Below are 13669 nucleotides of genomic sequence, written 5' to 3' on the forward strand. Positions count from 1 at the left end.
TATGGTATTACAGAGATTGTCCGGTAGAATGACAGATTGCAAGTAACAACTAGTTTTGTTGCAATGGAACAACAAACCAATATCAAATTTTGTTTTAAACTAGTAAAATCTGCAACAGATATGTATGAAATGTTAAATACTGTTTACAGTGATGAAAAATAACTAAAATTTTATTTTTCATATTAAGTTGTACCAGTGTGTTTGAATGGTATAAGTGGTTCAAAAATAGACACGAGGAATATACATGATGACTAAATATGTGAGAATCTGTCAACCTCTCAAAATGAGGATAGAGTTCAAAATTTCGGGAAATTGTGACAAGGGATCATGATTTGACCATCAGAATGAGTCAAATCATGATCTCCCTATTCATATCTGATGAATTTGAATGAATAAGGATACAATTAAATTCTGCATGAAGATTTAGGGGAAAATAAGGTGCAAGATTTGTGCTGCACAGCCTCATGGATGAGCAGAAGCAATGAGGAGTGTCATCATGCAAAAACTTCATCCGGACTTGTCAAGGCAATCATAATTTTCTCATCTTTTGTTTCACTGGAGACGAGTGTTGGGTGTTTCAGTATGACCCAGAGACAGTGTCAGAGTATGCAGTGGATTTCAAAATCATTACCAAGGCTCATAAAGTTTCATTTACAGAAGCCAGGACCAAGACAATTCTTATTCTGTTTTTTGTGAGTCAATTTTGTGTTCTACGTACAGGTTCTTAAAAGACTATTAAAGCACATTTCCTTGGTGAGAATGGAATTTGGAGAGAAAGGCAGCTGGTTCTTGTTGCACAATAATGGCCCCGCCCATCCCATACTTGTGAAGACATTTTTGATGAAATATGACATTATACAGATCAGCCATGGTCTCTGCTTGTTAATAGGAGGGACTGCTTCTACAGGGATGGGATACACTTAAATAGAAAGGGTGCAAGAATATTTGCTGATGCTATTGAAGCAGTGTTGGTTGGAAAATTGTGAGCTTGGTAAGATACACAGACTAACAGATTAACAATAGTTACAGGTAGAGGTGAAAGTGATTCCAGCACTGCTTCTATTGAAACCTGCAGCAGCCCAGAGAGCAAGGTGCCAGGGATTTCAAAGCATGCTGTGGGTCATTTTGGAACAAGAAAATGTATGGGCTAAGTTAGAGAAACTAACAGTAAGAACAAGTGAGAACAGGTAAGAAAGAATCACTTTCACCTCTACCTGTAACTATTGTTAATCTGTTAGTCTGTGTATCTTACCAAGCTCACAATTTTCCAACCAACACTGCCTCGATAGCATCAGCAAATATTCTTGCACCCTTTCTATTTAAGTGTATCCCATCCCTGTAGAAGCAGTCCCTCCTATTAACAAGCAGAGACCATGGCTGATCTGAACAAAGGGGTGCTCTTACAAAGAAAGGCTTAAGTTTTGCAAATTACAGTGTCTGGAGACTAGGCACCAGCGAGGTGATCTGATAGAGGTGTATAAAGCCTTGAATGGTTTAAGCATGCTCAATGCTGATGGGATTCTTCCTCTAGCTCAGAAAAATCACCTGAGAGGGCATAAATTCAAATTGAGGAAAGACAGATGTAGGATAGACGTACGGAAATTTGCCTTTAGCCAGCGGGTGGTTGGTTGGTGGAACAGACTTCCATCCCTTGTGGTGGAGGTTGATAGCCTAAATAAGTTTAAGGCTCAGCTGGACAGGTATTTTGAATGAACAGAGGGGGTGAAGTGGAAGTGGGTTTTTTTTTTTTTTTTTTGGCTGATGCTGCATAAGCTTGCATTCTTGCATCAAATGCCTCTACTAATGCTAATGCTAAAAAGGTGCATGTATATTTGCATGTACAACAATCCTAGGAACTTTCCAGATATTGACTAGGACTTGTGGGTTGTTCACTCAAACGCTAGCAAAAATTTTGTGGATTTATTTGGTGACTTTTTTCTACAGCAGCATATTAGAGAGGCAAAAAGAGAGAGCAAAATTCTTGATCTAATTATCAGCACTGATTCTTCATACATTAAGAATCTGCAGATAAAGAACTACTAGGTAGCACTGCTCACAATGTATTAATGTGGGATTTACTTAAAGATATAACTACCGTAAAGGGAAGGGTATTTGCTTTCATAAGGTTGGTTGACAATAGTAGTCTCAGACAGTTTTTAAATTCCATACAGTGGGACCAACTAATGATGTTACTAACAACAAATGGGAAGCATTCAGGGAAATAATCAACGAAGCTTTCAAGGTGAGACCTAAGTGGATGTAAGATGATCAAATGAGACATGTAGAAGAGAAGAAAAATGCATGGGATGCATAAAAAATATCAGGTGATACTGAAGCCTATGGTAGATATAAACTAGTCACAAAGGATGTTAGGCCAGGTAAGGCAGATTACGAAAAGTCTCTGGCAAATAAAAGCATCAAAGACTGACTTCCTTGCTTATATTTACAGTAGAGGGAATGGGTTGAACCACATTGATCTACTTGATTTTGATGGTTTAATTGTTGATGATTCTGCTTAGGTTGCTGACAAACTGAATAGGCATTTTGTATCTATATTCACACATGGAGTTCTTTAGGGAATGGGATGCTAGAGAAGTTCATCAAAATCTAACAGGGCGCTAAATGATTTTGTGATAGCTGAGAGGAAAGTGTCACAGAAATTATTGAAGCTAAAAATAAAAAAAAACACCTGGGGTGGATGGGATCTATCCAGTTATTAAGAGAGGCAGGAAAGGAGATAAGCAAATCCTTAGCTATAATTATGACAGCATCTTTGGATTCAGGGGAGTTCGCTGGAGATGTGTGAATGTATCCCCAATTCAGAAAGGGGGATCAAAGGGTGACACAAATAATTACAGACTTTTTAGCTTAACTTCTCTTCCACTAAAAATAATTGATTCAGTGGTTAAAGCAGTGAACCAGGACTATCCAGGAGTGCAGTTATACTTCAGTTGCTGAAGTATAACTGCACTCCTGGATTTTATAACTGCACTCCTGGAAGTATAACTGCAGTCCTGGAGGCAGGCCAACCGGAAAGTCTGGTTGGCCTGCCTCCCTAAAATCCACTCATGCACACCTTCTCGATGGTAAGCCCTGTTACGTCACTTAGGTGGCAACGAACGTGTAGAGTGGTTCTCTTCAAGACGCCTGGTCAGCGTGAAGAGGAAAAGACCAAACCCTCCAGCACATGAAAGCACAACGAAACAAATGGCCCTCAGACCCCAGCAGCTTTCACTCTCCCTCTAACGGCAGCGAGAGGATCAGAGTGGAAGCAGAGGGTGCTAAGAATCTCTGGGTACAAAAAGGCTGCCATGCACGGAAACTGAACTTGGCCTGTTATAACTTAAGATCACTCATCGGTGAAGACAGGATATTAGAGCTGGAAAAGGAATTAGAAAATGTGAATTGGAATATCATCAGTTTGGCTGAAACAAGAAGAAGAAATGAATCACTTATAAGTTTATCAAGTGGAAATCTGCTGTACACCAATGGAAACAGTGAAAGGAGTAAAGGTGGAGTTGGGTTTCTGGTCCATAAAGATTTTAAAAACAACATTTTGGAATTCAAAAGTACATCACCAAGAGTGTCAAGACTAATACTCAAGATTTCTAAGAGGTACAAGCTAAAGATTATAATGATTTATGCACCAACATCGAGCCATGATGATGAAGAGGTTGAAGAAATGTACACCGAAATTGAGAGTCTTCTAGATGAGCAGAAAACTCACTACACTATTATTATGGGAGACTTCAATGCTAAGGTTGGAAAAAGACAAAACAGCGCAGAAAGGGGAACTATAGGAAATTTTGGAATTGGTGAAAGAAATGAAAGACTTGTGGAATTTGCAGAATCTCAAGGACTGTCAGTAATGAACACTTTTTTTCAAGAAAAGGGTGAACAGAAAGTGGACATGGAAGAGTCCAAATGGATTAACTACTAATGAAATCGACTTCATCCTCACTAACAGAAGATATATTGTGAATGGTGTTACCGTCCTGAATAAGGTAAATGTTGGAAGTGATCACAGAATGGTAAGATGTACACTTGATATAGATGTAGGAAAGGAAAGAAAAAACTGACTCGAATAAATAATACAAAGGTCTTTGAGATAACAGAAGAGGAGAAAAAGCAGTATGTACTGGAACTTAAGAACAAGTTTGAGCTTCTGCAGACTGCTGAGGACCAAGATATCGACGAGGAATATTACAACTTTTTGAAAGTGATAAAGCCCAAGAAAACTATAGGGAAAAGAAATCCAAAGAAGAAAAAATTAGTCACGAAACACTTGTCATGATGAACCGAAGACGACAAATGAAAAGCAAGAAAAACACTGACAGGGAGAAAATTGAGTATACTGAGTTATGCAAAGCCATTAGAAAGAGACTCAGAGAGGACATAAGAAGATTTAACACAAGAAAAGTAGAACAAGCATTAAGAAAAAACAAAGGATTTAAATCAGCAACCATGAGCATTAATACAGAAAGACAAATGATACTGAAACTGAAGAATAGCAATGGTGTACTTATAAACAGCAGAGCAGGCATAATTCAAATAGCAGAAGACTACTATAGAGAATTATACAAGGAGCAGGGGAATGATGCCAGCAGTGGAGAAGATGGATTGCAAAGTAGCAACACATACGACATACCCAATATTCTTCCTGATGAGCTAGAACATGCATTGAAGAAAATGAAGAATCAGAAAGCCCCAGAGGAAGATGAAGTTACTGTAGAGTTGTTAAAATTGGAAGGAAGAGACATAACGTAAAAACTGGCAAGGCTCTTCACAAAGTGCATTAGAAAAGGTGTGACGCCTAAGCAGTGGAATAATGCATTCATAGTTTTGCTGCATAAGAAAGGAGATAAATCAGAAATTGGAAATTATAGACCAATTAGCTTGTTGTCCCACATCTACAAGTTGTTCACAAGGGTCATTGCTAACAAATTAGAAAGAATACTTGATGAGAATCAACCGAAAGAGCAAGCTGGCTTTAAGACAGGATTCTCAACTGTGGATCACCTTCACGTAATATCACAGCTAATGGAGAAAGCAAATGAATATAAAACACCATTATGCCTGGCATTTGTGGATTATTAGCATTAGCATTAGTAGAGGCATTTGATGCAAGAAAGCAAGCTTATGCAGCATCAGCCAAAAAAAAAAAAAAAAAAAAACCCACTTCCACTTCACCCCTCTGTTCGTTCAAAATACCTGTCCAGCTGAGCGTTAAACGTATTTAGGCTATCAACCTCCACGACAAGGGATGGAAGTCTGTTCCACCAACCAACCACCCGCTGGCTAAAGGCAAATTTCCGCACGTCTATCCTACATCTGTCTTTCCTCAATTTGAATTTATGCCCTCTCAGGTGATTTTTCTGAGCTAGAGGAAGAATCCCATCAGCATTGAGCATGCTCAAACCATTCAAGGCTTTATACACCTCTATCAGATCACCTCGCTGGTGCCTAGTCTCCAGACACTGTAATTTGCAAAACTTAAGCCTTTCTTTGTAAGAGCACCCCTTTGTTCCATTCACTAATCTTGTTGCCCTTCTCTGTACTCGTTCCAGCAGCTCTACATCCTTCTTGAAATGAGGCCTCCAGACCTGTATACAGTACTCTAGGTGTGGCCTGACCATTGCCTTATACAAGGGAATAATCACCTCCTTATCCCTGCTGGAAAAATTCCTGTATATCATTGACAATACTCCATGAGCTACTCTTGCAGTCCGTCTGCACTGCTCAGAGAACTTCATATCTGCCTGTACAACCACCCCCAAGTCCCTTTCATTCTCTACCACTCTCAGTGTAGTGCCACAGAGTTGATACGTTGTTCTGGGGTTGCTGTTTCCCATGTGTAGTACTTTACATTTGTCAATGTTAAACTTCATTTGCCACCTCTCAGCCCATCTGCTCAACCTTTCCAGATCCTGTTGCAGCAGCATAGTGTCAGTAGTGTCCTTGACAACCCTACCAACCTTTGTATCGTCTGCAAACTTGGACATTAAGCTTGATATACCATCATCAATATCATTTATAAATACAGAAAACAATAATGGACCCAACACTGAGCCCTGAGGGACTCCACTAATAACATTAGTCCATAATGAGCAGTGTCCATTGATTACCACTCTGTCTTCTCCCCCTCAACCACCCCTTTATCCATAGCAGCAATTTGCCTCCAATGTCACACTGCTCCAATTTGTGTAGCAGTCTTCCATGTGCAACAGTATCAAAAGCCTTTCTAAGATCCAAGTATATAATATCAAAGCTATTCCCTGCATCCAGTTCTTTTGTGACTGCATCATAGTATCCAATCAAATTGGTCAGGCAAGACTTCCCCGTAACAAAACCATGCTGTGTCCGAGCTATAACTGAAGTCTTGTCTAAATGATCCTGCAGTGCTTCTTTAACCAGTGCCTCCATTAATTTTCCTGGAACAGAAGTTAAGATCACAGGTCTATAATTACTTGTGTCAGCCTTTTATCCTCCTTTGTGAATTGGGGTCACATTTGCACATTTCCAGTCTATGGGTACCTCCCTTGAGTCCAAGGAAGCTCTCATAATTATGGCTAAGGGTTTGCTTACTTCCTTTGCTGCCTCCTTTAATATAACTGGATAGATCCCATCCACCCCGGGTGCCTTTCTTGTGTTTATCTTCAACAGTTTCTCCTCCACTTTACTCCCAGTTATTTCAAGATTCTGTAGCTTACTGCTAGAGTTGAATACACCTCTGGCATTCCCCTCGCTGAATAACTCCTCATGTGTGAATGTCGATGCAAAATATTCATTTAGTTTGTTAGCTACCTGAGCAGGATCATCAACAGTTGACCCATCAATATCAAGTGGACCAATCTGATTCATCCCCTTCCTTCTAGAGTTTACATAAGTAAAGAAATCTTTGCTGTTTTTCTTTGCATCCCTTGCCAAGGATTTCTCGTAATCTGCCTTCGCCTGCCTAACTTCCTTTGTAACTTGGTTGCATATCAACTTGTATCTATCATAGGCTTCTGTGTCATGTGTTAATTTGTAAGTATCCCATGATTTTTCTTCTCTGCCACTTGCCTCATTAGTTCATCTGACATCCATTTTGGCCTAAACCTTGAACAGTATTTCTTAGTTGGTATGTAAAGCCTAGTAGCTTCCAAGATAAGTTCTTTGAATGCTTCCCATTTTGAATTTGCTGTTGGTAACATCATCAGTTGGTCCCACTGTATAGAATTTAAATACTGTCTCAGTCCATCGTATCGCCTTTACGGAAGCAATAACCCTTCCCTTTACTCCTAATGGTAGTTAGCTCTTTGAGTAAATCCCACTTCAGCACACTGTGATCACTGCCACCTAGTGGTTCATTTATCTGCAGATTCTTAATGCATGAAGAATCACTGCTGATAATCAAATCAAAAGTATTACTCCCTCTAGTTGCCTCCCGAACATGCTGATGTAGAAAACAATCATCCAATAAATCCACAAAAGCTCTGCTAGTGTGTGAGTGACCAGCCCCCAAATTCCAGTCAATATCTGGGAAATTAAAATCTCCCATTATTAAGACTCTCTGATTTGCTGGTCCACTCTATTTCCCTGTACAGTTTCTTATTATACTCATCAGAGTCATTAGGCCTATAGCACACTCCTACTCTCAATTTTGATCTCCCAATGCTTATGTCACACCAAACTGACTCAACACTGCACTGTCCAGCAATGTCGACTGGCTTCACTTCCTTGGTTTTTATGTGTTTCTTAACTAATAGCATAACCCCTCCCCCCATCCTATCCTGTCTATCCTTTCTGTAGACGTTGTACTCCCCAAATTCCAGTTCTGCATTCCTTATATCTGTGTGACACCACGTCTCTGATATCCCAACAATATCTGCCTTTGATGTTTTGAGCAATACCTCAAATTCATCAAATTTGTTTACTAAACTCCTAGCATTGGTGTACACGCAAGTATACCTGCACCCATTTCTATTCTTAGTTACCCTAACACAACCCATGTGTTTACTTGTACCGCAATGGCTCCCAGCAGTCTCTGAAATATCATGCATCTTGTTTTTCAGGCTTCTGCTCATTCTAATAGAAGCAGTGCAAGAATCTCTTTCACCTCTGCCAGTGGCTGCTGTCAATCTATTGGTCTTTGTCTCCCCCCAAGCTAGCAGTTTTCCGACCCACCTAACACTGCCTCGATAGCATCAGCAAATATTCTTGCACCCTTTCTATTTAAGTGTATCCCATCCCTGTAGAAGCAATCTCTCCTGTTAACAAGTACAGTCCAGGCTGAAAAAAATTCTACCCCTTGAGCCTTGCACAATCTTTCCAGGGCCGAATTGATCGACAAGGCTCTCATCATATACTCCCTCCTATCGTGTCTGGGCAGAATTGCAGACACTTTCAAATTCAACCCTAATTCTCGGCTTTTGTTCAACAGTGACCTGTACTTATTAAGTAATTCTGCCGGTCTCCTACTCTTAATATCATTAGTCCCAACGTGTACAACTATATCAACTTTTGTGCCCTTAAAAGATGATATTCGCTCTACAATGTCATCAACCTTTGCCCCTGGCAGACATACCCTGGTCCTGTTCCACCTATCCTTTTTACAAAGCATGTTCCCCGTTTCCCTGATAATAGCCTTATGAAAAGGCATTTGACTCCATACAGCATAAGGCAATGTTTCGGGCACTGCAAAGACAAGGCATTGATACCCCATATATTATGATTTTGAAAAAAATATATGAGAGTGCTACCTCCTTTATTAGACTAGACAAAGACAATAGGAAATTAAAAATTGAGAAAGGAGTTCGACAAGGAGACACAATATCTCTGAAGCTGTTTACTGCTGCCCTTGAGGAAGCTTTCAGAAGATTAGACTGGTCGCAGAAAGGAGTCAATGTGAACGGAGAGTACCTAAACCATTTACGATTTGCAGATGACATTGTGGTCATAAGCCACGATCCCAAAGAATTAGAGGAAAATCTGAATCAGTTATGCAGAGTTAGTAAGGATTTTGGATTAAAGATGAATATGGCTAAAACAAAAGTAATGATGAACAAGTATGCCACAGAAAGGGATATAATGATTAAAGGAGCAGTAATTGAAAAGGTGGAGTCATATACTTATCTGGGACAAGTTATTAGCTGTAATAATGATAAATGGCTGGAAGTCAAGAGAAGAATAAATTTTGGATGGATAGCATTCTGGAAATATAGTCACATACTGAGGAGCAATATCCCAATTTGTCTGAAACGTAAAATAATGAACCATTGTACACTCCACACCATGACTATGGAAGTGAAACATGGGCACTCACCAAAAGAATGGAAGAGAAGCTGAGAACTACATAGCGAAGAATGGAACAAATCATATTGGGAATCAGACTGTTAGATAAGAAGAGAAACACATGGATTAGGCAACAAACTCAAGTAAAGGACATTGTTATCAAAACTAAAGAACTAAAATGGTCTTGGGCAGGACACGTAGCTCGAAGACATGATGACAGATGGACTAAGAAAATAACAGAATGGTATCCAAGATGAGCTAGAAGAAAACCTGGAAGACAAAGGCGGAGATGGATAGATGAAATTCATGAGTTTGTGGGTAGTAAATGGATGGCCAGTGCTCAAAACAGAAGGAACTGGAAAGTTGCTGGAGAGTCCTTCATCCTGCAGTGGATTGAAAATGGCTTATGATGTAGTAGCATTAAGAGCAAGTTTTTGCTATGAATAAAGGAATGGTTGAGTGGGAGAAGGCAGAGAGTTTTTATCAATAGATACTGCTCTTCCTAAACAAATGTTATTAGTGGAGTTCCACAGGGTTTGATGCTGTGCCCATTGTTGTTTTCTGTATTTATTAATGATATTTATGAAGGTATATCAGGCTTAATAACAGTAATGAAGATATGTTGCTTCAAAAAGATCTAGAAAAATTAGGCAGATGGGCTGAACAATAGGCAATTGAAGTTGAACATTGATAAATGCAAGGTACCACATACGGGTAGCAGTAATCCCAAAGTAACATACAAACTGTGTGGTGCCATACTCAGCGCAGTGGAAAATACAAAGCACCTGGAGGTAATTGTGCAGTCATATATGAAGTTTTGGAGCAGTTCAGACAAGTTGCCAGGATATCTCATGGGGTTCTGTCAATGATATACAGGAATTTTGTTAGCAAGGATAAGGAGGTGATTATCCCATTGTATAAGGCAATGGTCAGGCTTACTGCATAGAGGTCTGGAGACCTCATTTTAGGAAGGATGTAGTGCTGGAACAGGTGTAGAGAAGGGCAATGAAATTGGTGAGGGGAACAAAAGGGTGCTCTTACCAAGCAGGGCTTCAGTTCTGCAAATTGCAGCATTTGGAGACTAGGCACCTGGGAGGTGATCTGATTGAGGTGTTTAAGGTCTGGAATGATTTGAGCAAGCTCAATATGGATTGCTGATGGGATTCTTCCTCTTGCTAAGATTATGGACACGAGGGGATAAATTCAAATTTAGGAAGGATGGTTGCAGAAAAATGTGTGAATGTTTGCCTTTGGCTAATGAGTGGTTGATTGTTAGAATACAATTCCATCCATTGTTGTGGGAGTAAATAGTTTGAATAAATGCAAGGAAGAAGTACTTGTGTTTGCTAATGGTGTATAAGCTTGCTCTCTTGTATCATTTGCCACTATTAATACAATACTAACCATCCACCATACTCTTCCGACCTAGCACCAGCAGACTTCTTCTTCCTTTTCCGCAAGGTGAAAACTGCCCTCAAAGAATAACGATTTTAGGATGTTGGGGACGTAAAGAAAAACATAACAGCCAAACTGAACATTATCTCTTTGGATGCCTTCGCTGACTTTTTAATGTATTCAATCAAGTAGTGATTACTTTGAATAAAAATAAACCTGTTTTTGAGCTCCTTCATTTTGTGTTCTTTGTATTTCACCAGTTGTTCTGGGAACTTTCTTGCCACCCATTGTATTGTTGTTTATTTGATATAGTGTTGAATTACCCATACAGCTGCTTCAGTGCTTATTTGCCACCTTATTTATGGGCTACTAAGCACACAGTGAATGATTTGAAAACTCATTTATGTAAGAAGTCTAAAACTCATATAAATTTAGAGCAGAAGCTTCACTTGAAGCTTCTGCTCTAAATTTTTACTTTACATGATGTTCTTCCAGTTAGACAAAAGTTTTAACATTTAATGGAAAACTCAGCTCTATAATAGCTATGTAGATAGCATCAATATTTACTATTGAAGTGTTCCACCATAATTTTATTTTATATTAAAACAATTTTTTTCTCTGATTTAGGGTGAATTTTGTAAATGAAATAAATTAAATAACCACATACAAGTTGAATAAATGTTTCTTGTTATCAGTTTTTAGACATGCAATATAAATATTTTTATTTAAAAAAATATGATAAATGAATTAGAGAACTATACCTATGATCTCACACTCCCATTGTGCATAATAAATGTAGTTTTGCAAGTTTTTTTTTTTTTTTTTTATGAAAACCCCAAACACGAAAGGTATCAAAACCTATAGTACTTAGTACCGTGCATGGGTTGAAAGAGAAGTATGGGGAGAGGGGGGGGATGCCGGAAACTTTGCTCTAGAGACTAAACGTGGGTTTCACCACTTCAAGCCTCCAATAAGCAAAGTGGTGGTATTTCACCAGTTGATGAAAGTCATCTACCACCTGGATACTGAAGTGTTTTGGTGTGAAAAAGCATTGTAGGAATGATGTTTTATGACACTCAAACAGAAGCTGGGTTGTGCAGTATATGAATTTGTTAGAAATATTCTTGGAATGCAAAGAACGACTGATAGACTTGAGAGTAGAACATAACATCTTAAGAAATTCTGTCCTCTGTCATAATTTAGTAGTTTTTCTAGTTGTCATTGATTTTAAAGAGGTCTGGGTTGAAATCTTATCGGAAACTGTGGTTAGCTGATCCCAGATGTAGGTTCCGCCTATGAGTTGTTACAGGATTTTCAGCCTACATATGCCGTCCGGGCTAGCCGAGTGGGTAAAGTACCTGCCCGGCAACCCAAAGGTCGCGGGTTCGATTCCCGCCTCGGGCTTGGATCAAAGTACTGCAAAAACCTTGGGAGGTGCAATATGGCCACAGAAGCCGATGCGCCAACAACTACCAAATCAAAAAAAAAAAAAAAATCAGCCTACATACTACATGTTATGCAGATATAAGGGAAAATTGCTTTTGTTTTTTAACCCCATTTTATTCTCACAAACAAGTGGTAAAATTACAATCGTAAAAAATATTTAGGTAAATATGGTAGTTCTTTAATATTAGTGAATTATATTGAGGTAATCATTTTACATTATCTACAAAGATGGACGTTTTTACAACCTTGAAAAGATTTCTATTTCACAATTTTATTTTCAGGCTTGTGCAGATGTTGTGAAATTTATTAAAATTTGTGTTGAAAAGATAAGAGATTCACTAGATGGAAAGAATGTGGAAGCTGTGCTTACAGAACTAGGTACTAGATTTCACAGGACCATCTATGATCATCTTCAGCAGTTTCAATATAATTCTGAAGGTAAGAATTTTTACTAGTTCAATTTGCACTTTTATCAAAAGCTGCAAGAGAAACTGGCAGTATGCATGCCACAGTTATTAATAAAATGTTGTTTTAATGATGTGTTAATGTGCCATTTCATTAAAGGAAAAAACCATCAGGATGATGCAGACATCAGAAGCTAAACCTGAAATATACATGTTACTAAATTAGTTGACTATAGGAGTTAGAAATATGGAAATTTTTACTAGATAAGCAAAGTTGTTAGCTAAACATTATATCAAGAAAGAATGATATTTCTGTCAGCTGCATTTCTTTGTTTTACTCCAGCCAGAGCTATGAGTAAAACTGAGAAACTAGAGATACTTTTTATCATAATTTTTTAAACTTTTTTATGAACATGGATAACAAGTGTGTAACATCAGCTTTCAGAACACCTTTGCATTCACTGATCCTTTTTATTCCCGTGACGAATGACTGGTTCTTGTGTGTTGTATCATGTTTGGTAGTTCAGATGAGCAGTTTTACATCTTTTTCACAGCTTGTTCAGTTTTAGTTTGTGTAATTTAGGCCAATCACTTCGTCCATCTTCCTTATCATCTAACTTTCCACTTTCAGAAAGCTGGAAATCAGGTAATTTTAAGCAGGAGGAAAATGTGATTTTTGGGCCAAAATAGATTTTTCAGAAAAGGTAGGAGGGTTTTTAAATTCCACACTACACTAGAAATTAAAATATAGACATGTGAATGTTTACTGATAGAGTATACTTTTAGACATTAACTTATCTGGGATTTTTCTGTCTGTGGATTTGTTTGTGTTTTCTGTTAGATAACAATTGATTTGATTGCTTAAAAAAAGGTACTGCTCTAAATTTTACCTTTTCAGAAATGTTATGTACACTGACATAACAATGTCTCTGCTGTCTATAAAATCCCCCTCCCCCCATACTTCTCCTTCAACCCATGCACGGTACTAAGTACTATAGGTTTTGATACCTTTCGTGTTTGGGGTTCATAAAAAAAAAAAAAAAAACATTTTCAAAGCATTGCTGTGAGGAAATGTCAAAATGCCATGACTTGGGATAATTTACATTTCAAGTTTCTTTTTACATACATTTGTCAGTTCCCCAACCAAGGAG

At 38.5% G+C, this 13669-nt stretch overlaps 1 protein-coding gene across 1 annotated transcript in view; it reads left to right on the plus strand.

The window, feature by feature from the left end:
• The window catches only part of Sec10 (Exocyst complex component Sec10), a 225498-nt gene that overhangs the window by 195894 nt on the left and 15935 nt on the right, over positions 1-13669 (plus strand). Inside the window, exon 15 of the mRNA XM_090369552.1 lies at positions 12396-12552. Within this exon, the coding sequence (XP_090225678.1) occupies positions 12396-12552 (157 nt within the window). The remainder of the gene's footprint in view (positions 1-12395; positions 12553-13669) is intronic.

The sequence above is a fragment of the Mastigoproctus giganteus genome, chromosome 3 (genome assembly GCF_048544385.1).
Source record: "Mastigoproctus giganteus isolate SK-2022 chromosome 3, ASM4854438v1, whole genome shotgun sequence".
Lineage (NCBI taxonomy): Eukaryota > Metazoa > Arthropoda > Arachnida > Uropygi > Thelyphonidae > Mastigoproctus > Mastigoproctus giganteus.